Source organism: Sus scrofa, chromosome 1, assembly GCF_000003025.6.
Source record: "Sus scrofa isolate TJ Tabasco breed Duroc chromosome 1, Sscrofa11.1, whole genome shotgun sequence".
Taxonomy (NCBI): domain Eukaryota; kingdom Metazoa; phylum Chordata; class Mammalia; order Artiodactyla; family Suidae; genus Sus; species Sus scrofa.
The window spans coordinates 247,011,585-247,024,344 of record NC_010443.5 but is presented as its reverse complement, the minus strand read 5'-3'; the positions used below and the strand labels follow the sequence as shown (position 1 = coordinate 247,024,344).

The following is a 12,760-nucleotide window of genomic DNA, read 5'->3' as shown; positions in this document are numbered from 1 at the left end:
TTAGACCCCTAGCCTGGGAAACTCCATATGCCATGGGTGTGGCCTTAAAAAGCAAAAAAATAAAAAATAAGACTCGAACTAATAGTACTCTGTTGTCACTGAAAATTACAACTAGAAAAAAAATAAAATTCCAGATATCCATTTAATGTGGGCAAAAAATACAATGTTTATATCTAAAATATGTTAATAATTTATTTTCATTCATAATATAAAGTGTTCAGAAAGGTTTACTCTTCCCAGTGCTCAAAATTAAACAGGTATTGTTGTTCAGATCTAAGAATTATAATGGAAAGTAAGTCTACTTTTGCTGAACTAAAGCTCAAATAGATTCAAATAAAAAATATGTATGAAAATATCTAGATTAAACAATAAGATTTTAATTTTTGCTATTTTGCAATGACAATAGGTTTACTTTTTGGCATTTAAAAATATCTAGCCTTGTTTTATCAATATAAAACTATTTTAAAAATCACAATAAGATCTTTTATATATAACATAGAAAAACAATTTCACATGATATACTCTAAACACTTAAGAAATTACAATCCAGAAAGGGACAGTCTCCCTGAAACAGAAAGAAGTTCTTTCTTTTTGTCACCTCCATTCCTTATATATAATCTTTATTTTACATCATTTACATAGAAATACTTATCACAATCTGTCAAGGTAGATAAGAAAAAAAATTTTTTTTTTGCCTTCTAAAAGGTCATCAAGTAAATTTACTCAGTCTTCTTAGTATGCTTCTTTTTAACTTTATCTGAAGCATTAGGTATAGGTTTTGAAGTCGATGAACCAGTACCATTGAAAGATTTTGTTTCACTTTTCTTTTCACATGATGAAAACTGCTGCTGCCAGCCAAACAGCATCCGACTCAACGTATCCTCAAAAGGAGCAAAAGGCATAACAGCAGACTCTGTAATCATCATGGTTATCTGAAAAAAAAAAAAAAAAGGTCAATTTTGAATTTAAATAAAAAAGTTTTTCTGTTTCCTAAAACTGAGAGGGGAAAGTAAAAAGAAGATTCAAAACCCTTTTTTTCATTGAGGTACAACTGACATAACATTATACTAGTTTCAGGTGTACAACACAATGACATCGATATTTATGTGTATTGTGAAATGACCACTGCAATGTCTAGTTAACATCTGTTACCATGCAGTTACACACACAAAATTTTTTTATATGAGAACTTTTAAGATCTACTGTCTTAGCAACTTTCAAATATGCAATACAGTATTACAATAGTCACCATGCCATGCTATACACTATACACAGATGACCTATTTGTTTTTTAACTGTAAGTCTGTACGTTTTGACCCCCTTTACCCATTTCACCAACTCATGCCCCCCCACCCCACTTCTGGCAACCAAAATCTATTCTCTACACCTATGAGCTTGGGTTTTTTTTGAAAAAAATTTTAGGTTCTACATATAAGATTATTTGTATTTATCTCATTTTTTCACCTAGCACAATGCCATCAAGGTCCACCCATGTTGTAGCAAATGACGAGACTGCATTCTTTTTATGGCTGAATAATATTCCATTGTATGTATACATACCACATCTTCTTTATCCATTCATCTATCAATGGACACTTAGGTTGCTTCTGTATTCTGCTACTGTAAATCACACTTCAGTGTGCAAAAAACATGGGGGTATACATATCTTTTCTGTTTTTGTCTCCTTCAGATAAGTACCCAGAAATGGAACTGATATATCATACAGTAGTTCTATTTTGAATTTTTTGAGGACACTCCATAATGGCTACACCAATTTACATCCTACCAACAGGGTATCGGGGTTCCCTTTTCTCCACATCCTCACCCATACTTGTTAATTTTTGTCTTTTTAATAATAGCCAGAAGGAAATTCTAACAGGTGTGAAGTGGTATCTTTGTGGTTTTTACTTGCATTTCCCTGACAATTAGTGATATTGAGCATCCTTTTATGTATCTGTTGGCCACTTGTATGTCTTTGGAAAAATGACTATTCATGTCTTCTGCCCATTTATTAACTGAATTATTATATTCTGTGCTATTGAGTTATATGAGTTCTTCATATATTTTGGATATTAACCCCTTATCAAATACATGATTGGCAAATATTTTCTCCCATTCAGGAGGTTTTTTCATTTTGTTAATAGTTTCCTTTGCTGTGCTAGTCTTTTACTTTGATGTAGTCCCATTAGTTTATTTTTCCTTTTGTCACTTTTGCTGTTGATGTAGGATTCAAAAAAATCATTGCAAAGACTGATGTCAAAGAGCCTACCACTTTTATTTTATTTCAGCTTTATGGTTTTAAGACATACATTTAAGTTTTTAATCTATTTTGAGTTAATTTTGTAAATGTGCCTGTCTACCATTTTGCCAGTTTTTTCAACACCATTTAATGAGGAGACTATCCTTTTCCTATTATATGTTCTTGACTCTTTTGTCATAAATTAACTGACCATTCATGTGTGGGTTTATTTCTGACTTTCAACTCTTTTCCACTGATTGGTGTCTGTTTTTATGTTAATGCCATGCTGTTTTGATTACTACAGGTTTGCAACATAGTTTGAAATCAGGGAGCATGATGGCTCCAGCTTTATTCTTCTTTCTCAGGACTGCTTTGGCTATTTGGGGTATTTTGGGGTTCTATACAAATTTCAGTATTGTTCTATTTCTGTGAGAAATGCTATTGGAATTCTGATAGGGATTACAATGAATCTATAAATTACTTGAGTAATATAAACATTTTTAACAATATCATTTCTTCCAATCCACAAGCATTAAAATAACTTTCCATTTATCTGCATCTTCTTCAGATTTCTTCCATTAATGTCTTACAGTTTTCAGCATCCAGGTCTTTCATCTCCTTGGTCTGGGCATTTTATTCTTTTGATGCAACATACTTTTAATTTTTTTTTAAGTTACATTGATTTACAATAGTCTGTCAATTTCTGCTGTACAGCAAAATGACCCATACATATTATATACATTCTTTTTTTCACATCATCCTCCATCATGTTCCACTGCAAGTGATTAGATATAATTTCCTGTGCTATACAACAGGATCTCATTGCTTATCCACAACAGACTGTTTTCTTAATTTCTTTTTCTAATAGCTTGTTATTCATGTACAGAAATGCATCAGATTTTTGCATACTGACTTTTTACCCTTAAACTTTATTGGATTTGTTTACTAGCTCTAAAAATTTCTTGGTCGAGTCTTTATGGTTTTCTATTAAATGATACCATGTCATCTGCAAATAGCCAAGTTTTACTTCATCCTTTCCAACTTGAATGCCTGCCCTCCCTTCTTCCCTCCCTTCTTTCCTTCTTTTCTTTACATTCACTTTGTTCAGATTTTTTTTGGGGGGATAAGTAGATGGTGATATATGATTGCCGTTTTCTTCCTTTTTTTTTTTTTTTTTTTTTTTTCAGGGCCACATCTGCGACATATGGAATTTCCTGGGCTAAGGGTAAAACCAGAGCTGCCCAGCCACAGCAATGCCAGATCTGACTGCGTCTGTGACCTACTCCATAGCTCATGGCAATGCCAAATCCCTAACACACTGAGTGGGGCCAGGGATCAAACCTACATCTTCATGGATACCAGTTGGGTTTGTAACCAGCTGAGCCACAATGGGAACTCCTGCGGATGTTGAATTTGGTCAAATGCTTTTTCTGCATCTATTGAGATAATTATATGGCTTTTATCCCTCACTTTGTTGATATGATGTATCACATAGATTTTTTTTTTTACAGATAATGAACCAGCCTTGTATCCCTGGTATCATACCACTTGATCACTGTGTATAATCCTTTTAATGTATTGTTGAATCTGGTATGCCAAAATTTTGTTGAAGGTTTTTGCAACTATGTTATGAGGGATATAATGCCCTGTAATTTTTGCTTGTGGCACTCTTGTCTGGTTTTGCTATCAGGGTAATGTTGGCCTTTTAAAATGAGTTTGAAGACATTCCCTGATCTTCTATTTTTGGAAGAATGTGAGAAAGATTAGTATTAATTATTCTTTTAATGATTGGGAGAATTCACCAGCAAAACTCTCTGGTCCTAGACTTTCATTTGTTGGGACGATTCTGATTAGTGATATGATCTCTAGTAACTGGACTGTTCAGATTTTCTATTTCTTTGTGATTCAGTCTTAGTAGACTGTATGTTACTAGAAATTTATCTGTATCTTTTAGGTTGTCCAGTTTGTTGGCATTTAAGTGTTCACAGTGGTCTCTTAAGAATAAAAGGTACAATGTAACTTCATGGATATAAATTAAAAACACATGCACACACAAGACTGTGAGCATACTAATGCCAGTGAATTGTATACTTTTTAATTTTTTTGTACGTGTGTCTTTTAGGGCCACACCCACAGCATATGGAAGTTCCCAGGCTAGGGTCGAATCAGAGCTACAGCCACTGGCCTATGCCACAGCCACAGCTATGCCAGATCCAAGCCATGTCCACGACCTACACCACAGCTCACAGCAATGCCAGCTCCTTTAACCCATTGAGCAAGGCCAGGGATCAAACCTGCATCCTCATGGATACTAGTTGGGCTCATTACCACTGAGCCACAATGGGAACTCCTAAACTGTATACTTTTAAATAGATACTTTTGTTATAAATTTGATCTAAATAGAAATAAAAAGAACTTTTTAAATGCATGCACATAAACTACAGGCCAACCATGACTAAATAGTGTATATCAGACTCAATATCTCAACAAAATCAATATAAAAGACACAAACACATGAAACAATTATTAAAAGACACTAGATAACAACCAATATGGGCATAACCTAGTGGGATTAAAATCCCTAAAAAAAGGAAGATGAATAAAGTAAACTCCACATTTAGGCTGGCTTTTTCTTTTAAGGATATGTGTCAATTCATAGCATAGGGGAATGAAATGCAGAAGTCGCAAATGGGCTAAAGAGGCAGAGGCTGGAACATAAGAAGGGCAAAACACTTAAGACTTGAGGGCAATAATATCTTAAAGAGGAGGGAACCACATGTAAGTAAGCCCAAAAATCCATGCATAATCTCTGTCTTGGAGGAATTTACCAATACTAAACTGTGCCAACATAAAAATAGATTTCAAAAACCTAGCAAAAAACAATAGCTGAGATGCCAAAGGGCTGAGCAGACACTTCAGCAGGTGGCAGTTCAAGGCCAGGCAAGGTGGAGTTGCCAAGGGGTACACACCTCAAAGCTTAAATTGACACCCCAAAGGGTCACATTCCAGGTGGGCAAATCTGAAACAGACTAGCACTAATAAAGCCTAAAATCTACAAGATTAAAATAATCTGCTTGTGCATTAAACCTGGCTGCCAAAATAATGGTGAATATAGTCCCTGCCCTCAAGCGTCTTACAGACTAGTCAAGAGATAGGCAAGTAAAAAAGTAATTACAAAATAGTAAAGAGTAAGTGCAGGAATAGAGGTCTGTCCAGAAATCTTTAGGTAAGGGATATAGATTTGGAAGTCATTACCATACAAGAAAAAGATAAAGGCATAAATACAAATGTGATCACCTAGAAAGCATATAGAGTGAGAAGAAACCAAATATGTTAACCTTTGAGTTTATGCCATTAGTGGTTAAGATTTAAGAAAAATTTCCTTACATTAAATTATTCTTTAGAATAAATGGTTACATGAGATATACTAGCATAAGTATCCCAGTCATAGCTTGACTTCATGGATTGCCAATAAAAAAGAATTCAGATTAAACAGTGGTCTACTGTCAGGAAAACAGCAATGTCTTTTTACAAAATCCAAAAAAGACTGTCAAAATTTAAAGTATTTCCTGAGAACATGAACTATACTAATTATTTTTCAAAGGTTATAATAGACCTTCCACTCCCAGCAGACTCATCACTCAGCTGAGAAGTACTGTTGACATCACAAGTTACTGGTGAGATAGACTTAGGAGGTTCATGGATGGATTTCTGGGAATTCAGCCTCTTATCAGGGCATGACTCAGCAATGTGACACATACATAATGGTGACAAATGTAATGACCCCTTATTCTTTTACAAGTAAAATATAAAACTGTCTCCTTATTTAGCAAACTATTAAAAGAAAAAGAATATTACCTAAATTAAATAGCATCTGACTTCATAGTCACCTGCTTATTAAAAAGGGAAGGAGGAGTTCCTGCTGTGGCACAATGGGATTAACAGCATTTCTGGAGCGCTGGGACACAGGTTCGATCCTCAGTCTGGCACAGTGGGTTAAGGATCTGGCATTGCCAAGTGGCATATGATCCCTGGCCCAAACACTCCTTATGTCCCAGGGCAGCCAAAAAAGAGAGAGAGAAGGAAATCTAAAAAAGTAAAAGCCCTAAAAAATAATCTGACATTTAAACATATCCTAAAATATAAATTAATTCTGGTAAAGAAACTGTTTAAAGTACTGCCACATTCTTTATACCTCATATTACCTCATTTCAAAATATGCCCAGAAAAATGTGACCTAATATATAAGTTCCTCAAAGGCACAAATATACTTTTATATCCTCTATAGGGCCTAGCATTTAAAGTACAGTAAAAAGAAAAAAAAAAAAAAAAAACAGAACTCCTACTTCATATGAATAATTCAGACTATTAAACGCAGATAAGAAAAATTTACATGATTAGTCTTTCTTCACCCAGAAAATACTTCTTTCTGTCACCACCTGCTCAAATCTAAACAATCCTTTGTAGTAAGTGTCTACTCCATGAAGTTCTCCTAAACACCCTCCAATGAAAGTCATCTTGCCCTACAACAAACTCCTGATGGTTTTCTGGTCACTCTATGTTTTCTTCATTGATGATGTCATTCACTCAGACATTACTAATTATTACCCTCAATGACTGTCATATAAATAAAATCTTAAGATTTTGGAGTTCCTGCTGTAGCACAGTGGGATTGATGGCAGCTCTGCAGTGCCAGGGCTCAGGATGGATCCCCAGCCCAGCACAGTGGGTTAAAGGGCCCAGCACTGCCACAGCTGCAGAGCAGGTGGCAACAGCAGTTTGGATCTGATCCCTCGCCTGGGAACTCCATATGCTGCAGGGAAGCTGAAAAAAGAAAAAAGAAAAAAATCTTAATACTTTCATTTTTATAAATCTCCTTTTCAATAAGCTGGTTAAATAAATTGTTCATCTGGTAGTATAGTGTTCGATAAGTACATATGGAAAAATTAAATACAGGGGAAACTTAGGAAAAAACATTTTGGTCATTTACCAATCAGTCAACTAATACACATTAAAAATCCACTACATGAACCAGACACAATGCTAGGGAGACAGTGACGAATGAAACAAACTTAGTCCTTATCCTCATAAAGTTTAAAAGTATAGTGTCTCATGTTTCTTTTGAGACAATAACATCTTGAGAATAGAGTTGTGTCTTATTCAAAGTTTATGTGTCTATTTGTACACATTTGTTTACATGTCCATTTGTCCCCCAATGGGCCTATTATCTCTGCCCCTCATTCACGTATTCAACAATATACCATACTATCTGAATACACCTCTCAAAAGCATTCTACATTAACTAGTCCTTTTTCACTCTATCCTTCTTAATACCATCTCCTGATTTTCAGCAACTTCTTTCCAGTTTCCCATTCTCGATCTTCCCTCTCCAAATATTAGAAAATCTCATGAGTCCTCACTCCTACCTTACCCTATGCTTTTGTCCTGATGACTCCTTAAGTTATCTTACAAACTGAATACAATTTTATTATGAAGTTAAACAAACTGCCATTAAAGTTCATATCAGTATGCAAAAAACTGAGAAAATGTTGAAAAGAAAACAAACATACCAGAATAACCAGAAAACACTGAAAAAGAAAAAGTGCCTGATTTTCTTTGGGGTTTTTTTTTTGTTGTTGTTGTTGTTTTGTTTTATTTTTTTGTCTTTCGTCATTTTAGAGCTGTACCACAGCACATGGAGGTTCCCAGGCTAGGAGTCAAATCGGAGCTGTAGCTACCAGTCTATATATACCATGGCCACAGCCACAACAACGCAGGATCCAAGCCGCATCTGCGACCTACACCACAGCTCACAACAAGGCCAGATCCTTAACCCACTGGGCAAGGCCAGGGATTGAATCTGCATCCTCATGGATACTAAGTCAGGTTCATAAGCCACTGAACCATGATGGGAACTGCTGCCTGCTTCTCTTTGTGAATGGGATATATAGACAGACTTTAATTTTTTCCAGTCTGATAAGTGAGAAATTGAATCTGTTACTTTAATTAATATATTCCCAAATGAACAAGTCACATTTTTCCATATGTTTAAGGGGCATCTTCATATCTTTTCTGTGTGAACTGTCTGTTGATAAATATTTTTTAAATTTTTTATTACATGTTTGGTCCTTTATCCCTTATTTTTTAAGAAGTTGTTCCATATTAGGAATACAAGCCCTCTGTAATATATGCTACAACTATTTTATCACAGTTTAACAGCTGCTTTTTGCCTCTGTCTTGGTAGTTGTTGCCATGCCAACTTTTTAAAAAAAAGTGTTATAAGTCAAACTTATCAATATTTTCTTTATCGTAAAAGAACAAGTAAGCCCAAAATAAATACAAGGAAGGACACAATACAGACCTGAAATTAAGGAAATATAAAACAGAAAACAATGAAAGCAAAGGCTAGGTAATTCAAACAAATTGATGAAAATAATAAACCTCTAGTTAGACCAATTTGAAAAAAAAGAGAAGATACAAATGAGCAATACCAAGAATAAAAATGGAGACATTACTACAAATTGTACAGACATTAAAGGATAACAAAGAACTACTGTTAACAATTTCATGTCAGCAAAATCTAAAGCTTAAGTGAAATGGCAAATTCCTTGAAAAGTACAATTTGCCAATGAATACAAATAAAATGGAAAATCTGAATTGTCCTGTATCAAATATTTAAAATAATACCAAATCTACATAAAATCTTTCAGAAAGAATAGAACTGAACATGTCTCCACTTATTTAATGAGTCCAGTCTTATGACGATACAAAAACCGGACAAAGAAATGACAAAGAAAATATCTTTGATGAACACAGTGGAAAAATATATGTGGAAAATATTAGCAAACTGAATCCAAGTAATACACAAAAAGGATATAGCTTGATTAGTGGAGTTTATCACAAAAATGAAAGGTTGATATAGCATTTTTAAAAAATCATTAAGTGTAATCCACTATATTAACAGACTATAGGAGAAAAACCAGAGAATTATTTTAACCAACACAGAACAAAGTGGGAGTTTGTCGTGGTACAGCAGAAATGAATTCGACTAGGAACCATGAGGTTGCGGGTTCAATCCCTGGCCTCACTCAGTGGGTTAAGGATCCGGCGTTGCCGTGAGCTGTGGTGTAGGTCGCAGATGTGGCTCGGATCTGGCACTGCTATGGCTGTGGCATAGGCCGGCAGCTATAGCTCCGATTTGACTCCTAGCCTGGGAACCTCCATATGCCACAGGTGTGGCCCTAAAAAGCAAAACAAAACCAAAAAAAAAAAACAAAGCATTTAATGAAATTCCAAACTCATTCACAATAAAAATTCTCAGCTGACTGGGGATAGAAGGGAATTTTCTCAACCCAATAAGGAGCATCTGCAAGACACAGTTAACATCACACCTAATGGTAAAAGGCTGAATGTTTTCTCACTAAGGTCAGGAACAAGACAAAGACATCCACTCTCACCATTTCTATTTACCATTATACTGTAAACTCTAGTCAGGAAAATACACCAAGAAAAAAAAAGAAAGAAATAGCATCTAGATTAAAAAGGAAAAAAGGGAAAACTGTCTTTATTACAGATAACAAGATTGTGTAAGTAAATAGATTTATAAGAAGATCCTGCTGAATAGCATTGAGAACTATGTCTAGATACTCATGTCGCAACAGAAGAAAGGGTGGGGGAAAAAACTGTAACTGCAATGTATACATCTAAGGATGACCTGACCCCCTTGCTGTACAGTGGGAAAATAAAAAAAAACAAACAAAAAAAAAAAAAAACAAAAAAAAAAAAGATTGTGTAAGTAGACAACACTAAGAAATATACACAAAAAATACCAGAATCAACTAAATTTAGCAAGGTCACAGGATACAAGAAGAATATACAAGAATCAATTATAAAACTACATACAAAAAATGTGAAATTAAAACTTGATACTTCTAAAATTACAATTTATAGGAGCTCCCTGGTGGATCAGCAGGTTGAGGACCTGGCATTGTCACTGCTGTGGCTTGGTTGCTGCTATACAATCCCTGGCCCAGGAACTTCCGCATGCCATGGGTACAACCAAAATAAATAAATAAATAAAACAAAATAACAATTTATAAAGGTATCCCCAAAAATAAACTACTTCAAGATAAATTTAAACTTAACAAAATATATGTAAAACAATGAAAACCATAAAACATTACTGAAAGAAATTTAAGAACACCTCATTAATGTAGAGATTTATCATATTAATGGATTGTTAGGCGCAGTATTTTTAAGACATTTTTATCTGAAACAGATATCTTGATACAAGACGATCTCAATCATAATCCCAAAAGCCTTTTTTTTGGGGGGGGGTAGAAAGTGAAACCCTAATGATACTTATACAAATATGTAAAAAACCTAGAAGAGCTGAAGAAATCTTAAGAAAGAACACAGCTGAAGTATTTACATTACTTGATTTCAAATCATCCTGTAAGTTATATTTATTAAGCCAGTTTGATATTACTAAGGACAGACCTATAAATCACTGAAAAGAAATAGATCCATACATGTAAGGACAAATGATTTTCAACAAAGATGTCAAGATAATTCAGTGAGATAAAGGATACAGTCTTTTCAACAAACAGTGCTAGAACAACTCTATATTCATATGGGAAAAATAAGCCTGACCCTTAACTCAGGCCAATTATAAAACTTAACTTGAAAGAGACCATAGACCTAAATGTAAAAATAAAACCAAAAAACTGTAAGAAGAAAATACAGGTGAAATTCTTCACTATCTTGGGGTATGAAAGAATTTCTTGGGACACAAAAAGCAGGGTCATAAAAAGAAAATTTGAAAAACTGAACTTCATAAAAATTAAAAACTTTAGTTCTTCTAACAACAAATGTTAAGAGAATAAAAAGTCACAAAATGGGAGAAAAATATCTCCAATACATATATTTCACAAAGGACTGTATACTGAACACATAAGAGAACTGTTACAACTCAATAATAAGACAAACAATCAAATTTCTTTTAACAGGCAAAATATCTGACACTGCCCAAAAGATGATAGGCATGACATCAATATCATGGCAAAGTGAGATGTTGCCTTTGTCTCTCCCCTTCAATTTATAACCAGTAAAATATCCATAATGGAACAAAGGTGCCTCTGCCCAGTGCACCAGGATGCCAGAGAATTCCACACATCTGTACATCCAAAGGCAGACGGGCTAGAACACATAGAAGAGGTAGAACCAGGGGAACAGTGCTGCAATCCTGGTCCGCTAACTGTGGCAGCTGAGCCCACAGCTCCAGAGACCCTGGTAGAGCAAGAAGCAGAACACATGACTCCAGCCTACCAGCTGCAGCACCCACATCCATAGGTAATTGGGCTTCAGGGACAGCAGGTCCTGGGACTCTGTCCTTCCAGTCATGAAGAAACCCACAATTCCAGCCCCCTCACTCTTCCACCCACAGCCACCAAGCCCATGAACCTGACAACACCAGACTAGCAGAAGCACCCACACAAACCTGGCTCCCATCCACCATCCCTCTCCCCTCACAGTGATGGAGACTGCCACTTAGGATACCTCAGACACTGGAGAAGAATCCACCATCCCAGTACCCCAGGCAGCAACACTAAGAGCAATGGCAGCAACAAGGCGCCCACAACAGGCACAAGAAGTGCTAACAAGGGCATAGGGCAACACCTCTGAAGGAGGCAGTTGAGGGTGGAAGTATAAACAGAGGCAGCTTTTTTGCTAAAAAGCCAAAAAACTTGTGCTATAGCACCACCTACTGGAAAACAAAAGTAAGGTCTCTAATTTCTAAATTGCCGAATCATTAGAATCAAGTAGAAAGGTGTTCTGGGCTTCACATGCCCAGGCAGATAGACAACTCATCAAGCACCATAAAGAACCACAGCAACCCTGTACCACAAAAAGAAAATGGCAATTCTCCAGAAACCAAACTTAAAGTCATGGAATATTGCAATCTAACTGGTAGAGAATTCAAAATAGCTGTCAGGAAGAAACTCAACGAGCTGTAAGAAAACTCAGGAAGGCTGTTCAATAAGCTCAGGAATAAATTTAATGAACAGAAGGAATATTTAACTGAAGACATTAAAACTCTAAAAAACAACCAAAAAAAAAAAACTGGGCTGCTGAAGATCACAACAACTGAGATGAAGAAGACATTAGAAAGCACTGGAAATAGAACAGACCACATGGAAGAGAGAATTAGTGAGCTCGAGGATAGAAATCTAGAAATGATACAAGCAGAAGGAAAAGAAACTCAAGATATTTAAAAAATGGGGAAATGATATGAAAGCTACCTGACTCTTCAGGAAGGGCAACGTTAGGGTAATTGGTAACTGAGCAGACAGAGAGAGGGAGAAAGGAGCAAAGAGCTTAAAGAAACAATAGCTGAGAATTCCCCAAACCTGGGGAAGGAACTGGATATACAAATCCATGAAGAAAACACCTAACTACCTCAAAGCAAAAAGACCTATGAAAATATAAGCTGGTCTTCTTTGCAAAAACTGTCAAATTTAT

The 12,760-nt window shown here is 35.5% G+C and overlaps 1 protein-coding gene across 1 annotated transcript in view; it reads right to left on the bottom strand.

Moving 5' to 3' along the window:
- The window catches only part of TMEM38B (transmembrane protein 38B), a 50,573-nt gene continuing 38,138 nt past the window's right edge, over positions 326 to 12,760 (bottom strand). Inside the window, exon 6 of the mRNA NM_001190164.1 lies at positions 326 to 932. Within this exon, the coding sequence (NP_001177093.1) occupies positions 720 to 932 (213 nt within the window). The 3' untranslated portion in view covers positions 326 to 719. The remainder of the gene's footprint in view (positions 933 to 12,760) is intronic.